The sequence below is a fragment of the Cornus florida genome, unplaced genomic scaffold (assembly GCF_030987335.1).
Source record: "Cornus florida cultivar Cherokee Brave unplaced genomic scaffold, ASM3098733v1 CherokeeBrave_3.0.0_Hap2_Chr11, whole genome shotgun sequence".
NCBI classification, from domain to species: domain Eukaryota; kingdom Viridiplantae; phylum Streptophyta; class Magnoliopsida; order Cornales; family Cornaceae; genus Cornus; species Cornus florida.
Window position 1 is genome coordinate 90,988,134 of NW_026775581.1, and position 7,413 is coordinate 90,995,546.

A 7,413-nucleotide genomic window follows, 5' to 3' on the forward strand; every position below is an offset into this window, starting at 1 on the left:
TTGTGCGTGGTATAAATAACATTGTGTCATGTACTTATGTGTAGTTTTATTTTTGTAGCACGCGTTATATTATTGTTTATTAATATTGTAATACTATATATATATATATATATATATATATATATAGTTTACTGTTCAGTTTGATTCTAATGGATCTGAAACTGAAATTAGTAAACTATGGTTCCTTATTTTAGAACCAGAATCAGTACTAAGGCGACGATTTGGCACGGTTCTTACTCGGTTCTATGATGTTTGTGTACCACTAGCGTAATGTACCTATTTTAAAGATAAATATTTAATTTGGTTTGAAGGTGGAATACAGAGAAGAGGTAGCTGAGAGTCTTCCTCGATCAAACGAATCAAGGAAAAAACAAGGTTGATATTTGTGTACTTAAAAAGGAGGAGGGTATGACCAAAGTGCTTTTGGAGCCTCAAAGCTATCAAAACCTCACTGGAGAAGAGAAGAAACAAGTCTGTGAAAAGCAGAGCCAAACACATACACACAAAATGCCATGTATTGCATTGCATATAATAATATTCTCTTTCTCTATATACACAAAAGGCCAGCTCGGCTCCACGCCGTGTCCGGCGCACTTTCCGGCATGTGACTCAGATTTCCACTCCCACACAGCTCATGCGTGTATGCATGCTCTCATCACTTTCTACTTTACTTTTTACTACTAGTTTACCACCAAACAAACTACAAAATTCCTTTTTTTAAAAAAACCGAATACTATTAGTTAAACCAAGAGGCAGAGCAGAACGTGACATTCAAGTTGTTTTTCTCATTTAAACAAAAGAGTATAGGTTAAAAATATACTTATGTTAGCATCGAATTGACATTTTGAATTTGGAACTGGAGTAAATCTAGTATAAAATTTGAACTAAACTTCTTCCAATCCCAAATCCAAAGCACCGCTACCAAACATAAACATCAGTAATATTTCATTTTGAATGAAAACTTTCCAAATCTTTTTATTGGATTGATGATAAATCTCTTCCATTGGTGGATTTATTGTAAAAGAGACGTGATTTTATTTTTGATTATTATTAGAAACCGAAGCCCGTGCTTGACGCCTAATAGTGGGAGAACCTAATAACGGATGATATAGTAATAAATGGAGTATTTGTCATTCAATTTTAAAAAACGTAAACAGTAGAACTCAAGAAATTTTTCATTGGAGTAGGTAAGAACCCTCTATTGTTTCTCTTAGGGTAGGACAATCCAATCTAGTCACATTTCATGCACTAACAAACAAAGCCTCCTAAAAAATGCAATATATATATAGAGAGAGAGAGAAATGGGGAGAGAGAATGAAAACGAGGGAGGAGAGTGATGAATCCAAAGCAGGAAGGGGGGAGTTAGGTATTTTCACATTTGGGATCTATTGATTTGTCGGGAGTGGTGGCATTTCCTTTGGAGTAGAGATAAAAAGAAACATAGGTAAGACAACTAGCCGTCTTTCCTCTGTCCCTTTGACCACTTTCTATTGCAATTTGTATACGACTATATAAACAATTCCACAACATAATAATACTATTATACTCCTAAGTATGTATTTCACTTACAGGGTTAAGCTTTTTCAAAAATATTTTATTATTTTGGATTTTACTATGAAGTTCCTCAGTGTTAGCCTAGTTGTAATTGTCTAAGCTTAAAACCAAGTACCCATATGGTTGAACAACTAGACAAACATTAGCACAAATCAGCATTCACAATCTGGACAACAATACAATAACATACCACCAAAAGGTACGGCTTCACTACCAGTACACATCAAATTCATACAATGAGTTCAACCCAAAACCAACAAATGCAATAACCTTTATTTGGGATTAAAAAATAATAATAATAATAATAATAATTGTAAGCACAAGCACCTTTTGATATGTAATGTTTACTTGTGAAGGCATCTTTTAACTCTTCTCTTCAAATATATCAAATTTGTTTTGGTCAAGAATTCTTGTAAAAGAACACAAGCTTATAACGAGTCTTTAATTCAATGGCAACGGTGTTAAGGAGTTTAACATCAACAATGTGTTCATCACCAAATGGACAATAGTGCACATAAACCCTACTTTCTAAAAGAGTGTTCAGGTGTTGAAACTTCCATAGAAAAATGATTGGAATACAATGATGGAAGGTAAAAACAATATAATGAATAGATTTAATAAATGTAGTTCATTAGACATTGGTCAGAACAAATAGATTTTTGACATTATAGATTTTCCAATTGTACATCCTGTGACTTGTGAGCGGGTGTTTCGTGGACTAACGGTACAAATTGCACATACTCTGTCAATCAAACTAATAAATGAGAGAGAGAGAGAGAGAGAGAGAGAGAGTGAGTGGGGCATAAACAGGAAAAATGAAGTCAACCATTGGTACTAATACTAAGAAAAATAGTTTATGTACAAATGTATGCTGTGTAAAACCAATTTAATTTTCTACCTAAACTTCATCTTCCTCTGTGTGCCAGCCAGCAAACAACCAATAATACATTAACCAACCACAACTAACTACTACCAAACACCTACTTTTTTTGTGTTTCCCTCACCTCTAATTCAAATTCCTTCTTAATACAAACCATTTAATAATTAATGGTGGGTAGTGGCCCCCCATATCTATATGTTGTGTCTACCTATTCAACCAAACAAGCCCCAACTATAACAACAACTAATCTCACCAAATCACACTCTTTAATCTCTCACTATTCTTATGTACACATGCCCAACTCTCAAGCAAAGTATATATGCCAACTGGGGTGGACAACACAACCCAACTCCCCCCAACAATTTTGCCTTTTCACTCCCCTCTTTTTAAGAATAAGATCTGATCAATCCCAAATTGTACAGATTCCTTCTCAACAGGCTCCCAAGTGATAGCAAAACGGCCCCACCAGCACCAACTGTGGGTTCATCCCTTTCTGCCTTTTGATGATGGATCAATGGCAATTCCTTCACTTTCAAGCTACTTAATCCGATTCTCTGTCGGACGCCCTCGATGATCTGAGGGTCCGCTGGGTTTCCAATTGTGTCCGTTACGTAGAAGACATTTAGAGCCGTATCACTTGTAGTGGATATCTCAGCCCTTGTCACATTCAGACCATTTTCCCGGAAGGTTCGTGTCACATCTGCCAAGAGCCCTTGCCTATCACCAGTGCATAGCTCTAATCGTACACCCTGTGATCATATAGTGCCAACATATGAGATTTGAATGTACATAAAAGGCCAAACACAATGAATAATTCAGAAGATTTTCTTCGTTTATATAGTAAAAAGGAAAAGAACCCAATACCTCGGATGCTCTTCTATTAATGGCGGCTTGTAGGCAGAGAATCACACGCTGCTTTTCGGCTTCTGAGCTTATTGGGGTTCCATCTGTGTGCCTAATGAAGAATTCCTGAGACAAAGCAAAAACGAAGAACTGTCAAATTACAGATCATACAAACAAACAACCCAGGAAGCAAATAGGCAAAAGGAAAACGAATATATACTTGATATGCTCGATCTCCAGCTGCGTTGATAGTGGCATGGAAGACTATATATTGCATGTCAGTCAATGTGCATATAACATCAAACAAAAGCTTGGTTCGATCCTTGCACTGAATGTTCACAACAGAGTAACCCCGCTCTAAGCAATTTTGAACGGTGACAACAGGGGAATCACCATTGGTCTTGATTATGGGCTTCCGTTCATAATCGCGATCCGCAAACATCATTTGGTGAAGTCTCCGCTCTGTATGAGTGACTGCCATGGAAATGGATGTCTTGGCACTTCGAATATCATTGTCCCCTTTAAGAACATTCCTCAGCCGGGATTCGATTCTATCAATCTTCTGAGAGTCCTCAATTGGGGACCCTGAACCACAATCCTTAACATATATAAGAGAAGCAATTCGGCCATTGTGAGTCCACACAGTGGAATCAACAACATTGCATTGCAAGTCAGCTAGCACCGCGAAAACTTCTGATAGAAGACCGAGTCTATCGGTTCCCGTTAATTCTAATGCTGTCAAGCCTTTGACACATTTCGATTCAGTGTATGGGATTGTGCCAAGTGACTGTGTCATACAAAAAAGTGACAAATTTAGTGCAACCCAATATAAATTTTAACGAACTTCAGTTGCAAAATACTAACATTTCACTTTCTTCAGTTTAACAAAAATTCTCTAAAATGTTGGGTCATGGGGAATTACCTTTTCAATGCAGTTTATGACGCTCTCATCCGTTAATTTGTTCCCATGTATATCAGTCACGTGAAAAACTGCACATAAAAAACAAATAAAAGTAATTAATTGAAATTGCAAGAAACACACCAAGAGTGCTAATGTGCGCCTGGGGAGGCGCAGGGTAGCAAGATTTCCATGAACAGACAAATTGAATGCTTCATTGTGCTTACCATCCATGAACCACCTTCCATCAGAGGAAACGTAAGCCTTCTTAATTGAAAGGTTCAGATCGGTGAGAACCTGAACGGCCTCTAGAAGAATCTCATGTTTTCTCGCACTGTCGATCTATTAAAAAATTAAAATTAAAATTTAAATTTAAAAGACTAGTCAAATTTGCATCGAACTTGGTCACATTTTGAAGTGCTTTTTAGGGTTTTTGCGAAGCTTACCATGACCCGGGTTGCGTTGGCACAACCAGCATTGTCGACCATGACCCTGCGAGACCAATGACAACGACGAGTCAGAGACGAACCTTTTGAAATATATGAAATTTGAATTGTAAACTGAGGCGGTCATTAGGAAAAGAGATCAGAGACTTTTGAAAAGTCTAAGTGTGATGTCAGAAAGCATGTAGATATTTCAAAAAGCTAATTAGATTTGGTATATGAGAAATCTACAGAAAATCTACTTTAAACAATAATGGCAGAAATTGAATTAATAGATTTTCTTTATATGTGAATGAAAATTATTGCGTATATCAGATCCGGAAATACACCGAATCAAAATATTTTTAAAAATAAATCTTTTGAATTATTATAAAACAAAAGTACATGGTTTGGGGAAAATTCACCCTAATTTTTCTTTTTGGAAAATTACAAGCAATATTGAGAGAAGTACCAAAACAGAGAATAGATTTGAACAGAAAACATACACTAAACACTGAATTAACAGTCAAAAAACGACGCAAACAAAATCAAAACCAAGGAATATACGGAACAGAAGGAAAATTTTCCCCAAAACTCGCAAAATATTACAAAACACAAAAAGCGAGAGAGAGAGATAGAACACTGATATGCATATGCAGAGACAGAAACATCGATAACATAAATATACATATAGAGAGAGAGAAATTGACCTTGGAGTTGTCATTCTTATGACGAGCTTTTCATATTCATCTAAATAGGAAGGCCACTCCATCTGAATTATTTCTTCTACTTCCTTAAAATTTCTTCAGCAACCAAAAAAACCAAACACAGCCTGAACAGAGATCGCCTTCAAAATAGCTCTATATATCTCTCGTTGAAATACGATTACCACAGAGAACCAAGAAAGAGAACAGCCCCAAAAATTAACTCACTCTTCGTTTCCAAAGACGCAAATGCCACTTATTCCTCAAAAGTTGCACTTCATCCACGCAATCGCCATTAACAACTCTCACCAAACGTCTGTCTACTCTTCACACCCCCTCTCTCTCTCTCACTCAAATTCCCCACAATTTTCTCTCTCTAGAAGTAGCGCAAACCACGCTTTGTTGTTGGTCTCGCTCTTCATGTCATATATATATATATATATATATATATATATATATTTTAAACCACGCCTATGCGCAAAGGGTGGGGCTCACATGGCATGTGTAACGCTGCCCTAATTCTTATACACTCGGTAATGTAATTTATACTAACCCAAGTCAACTAATCTTTTGACACGTGTCGTTTGATCCCTCTGCTTGGTGGTTCGGATGTCCACCTCGGATGCCACGTGGACTGATGAAATGTTCTTTGCTTGTTCTCGACTCAATTGAGTGTGGGACAGTGCAGAGTTAGAGTGTGATATATTCTTGATCGATGGTTAGTGTCAATCCACTTGGCGATAGGGCCCACTGTGGGACATGTTTTGATCTTGTAATTGTTTTTTTTTGTGTAATTAGATGGCTTGGACATTAAACCGTGGTTTTGCCGACCAAAATAATGACCTTCGCACGTGACAACACCGCTTAAATCGGCTTTTGTATTGTCCTCGTTTAAGCCGGTTTTCTTGTATTTTTTTATTTGTTAGTTACTCTATGATATATCTACGCGCGTGTGTGTGTATATATATATATATGTATATTATACATGATCATTGCATTTGCTTATAACTAATTTCACTCAATAGTTCTCTTATCCTCACGCCAATCAATCAACTTTTTCGGGTGTGCCAGTCATTACAGTTTTGAGAAGCTTTGATTACAAAAATTCGAACCAAACAGTTAGGTCAAATTGTATTAATGACCAGTGAACAATTCAACTTCAAATTAACCATTATTAAAGTCAATTTAGAGCTGTGTCAATTTATAGCTCGATGTTGAAAAAAAAAAAAAAAAAATTTATTGCTCGAAACTGGCTGTGTTTGGGAAGAAGTTATTTTTTTTGGGAAAAAGTTTGCCTTAGGCCGCAACAGTAGGCATCTCATTCTTATGTTGATGTGGACGACTCTTACCTTGACGCTTGTCAAAAAAAATTAAAAAAATGGATCAATCGGATCTTTCTATGGGTGGTCCAAAAGAAAAGAGGATCTAACCTTCTGGAGTCCATTGCTATTTGTCAAAACGTTGTGGCGAGAGCTGGCGACGGATGAGGGAGTTAAATCAGGTTATTTTGGAGCAGAGAAGAAGTTGGTCCGTTGTGTGAGATGGATTCAGAACTGAGTTGTGTGAGAAATTTGACAATGACTCAAGCTCCGGTACGATATAAGATGGAGTTTTCTGTTGCGAAAAAACAGTGGGTAAAATATGCTATCAAAAATCCAAAACCCATTTACAGAGCTTGGGTGAAGTTGGCGGCCAATCCCGCGCGCTAGAAATTGGATTGGTTTGCGACCATTCCTTTGAGAAGGTTTCCTAAATCTTTGTACCCTTATACACCACCGATTTGATGTCCGCCAAAAGATTGGTGATTGGGAGACTGATTCACGATTCAAAGGGATTGTGGTGTCTTTTCTGTTTATGCAGTGAAGCCTTCCCGGAGTTTACTAGTTTCTTTTCTATTTTTAATTTGGTTTTTATAAATCTCAGGAATTAGCAATATTGATCGTTGAATTGTAGAAAAATTTGGGAGAGTAAAAAGAACATATTTTGGCCCCCCTCTTCTTGCGGTTGAACTGGGTGGTGATGAGAAGGGAAAGAAGAAGTAGGAGAGTATGAAACTTGGTGGTGATGAGAAGGAAAAACGGAGGGATTGGAGATGGTAGTGGTTTGTCGGAA

General features: G+C 37.1%; 1 protein-coding gene across 1 annotated transcript; it reads right to left on the reverse strand.

Annotated features, from left to right (window-relative positions):
* Positions 1–2,359: 2,359 nt before the first annotated feature.
* LOC132284596 (ACT domain-containing protein ACR8-like) lies at positions 2,360–5,741 on the reverse strand. Its single transcript, XM_059786708.1, has 7 exons — positions 5,308–5,741; positions 4,622–4,667; positions 4,403–4,517; positions 4,200–4,267; positions 3,498–4,064; positions 3,299–3,403; positions 2,360–3,183 (listed from the first exon to the last, which is right to left on the reverse strand). The coding sequence occupies exons 1-7, from the start codon at positions 5,367–5,369 to the stop codon at positions 2,821–2,823; spliced, it is 1,326 nt and encodes a 441-aa protein (XP_059642691.1). The 5' UTR covers positions 5,370–5,741; the 3' UTR covers positions 2,360–2,820.
* Between the last annotated feature and the right edge of the window lie 1,672 nt (positions 5,742–7,413).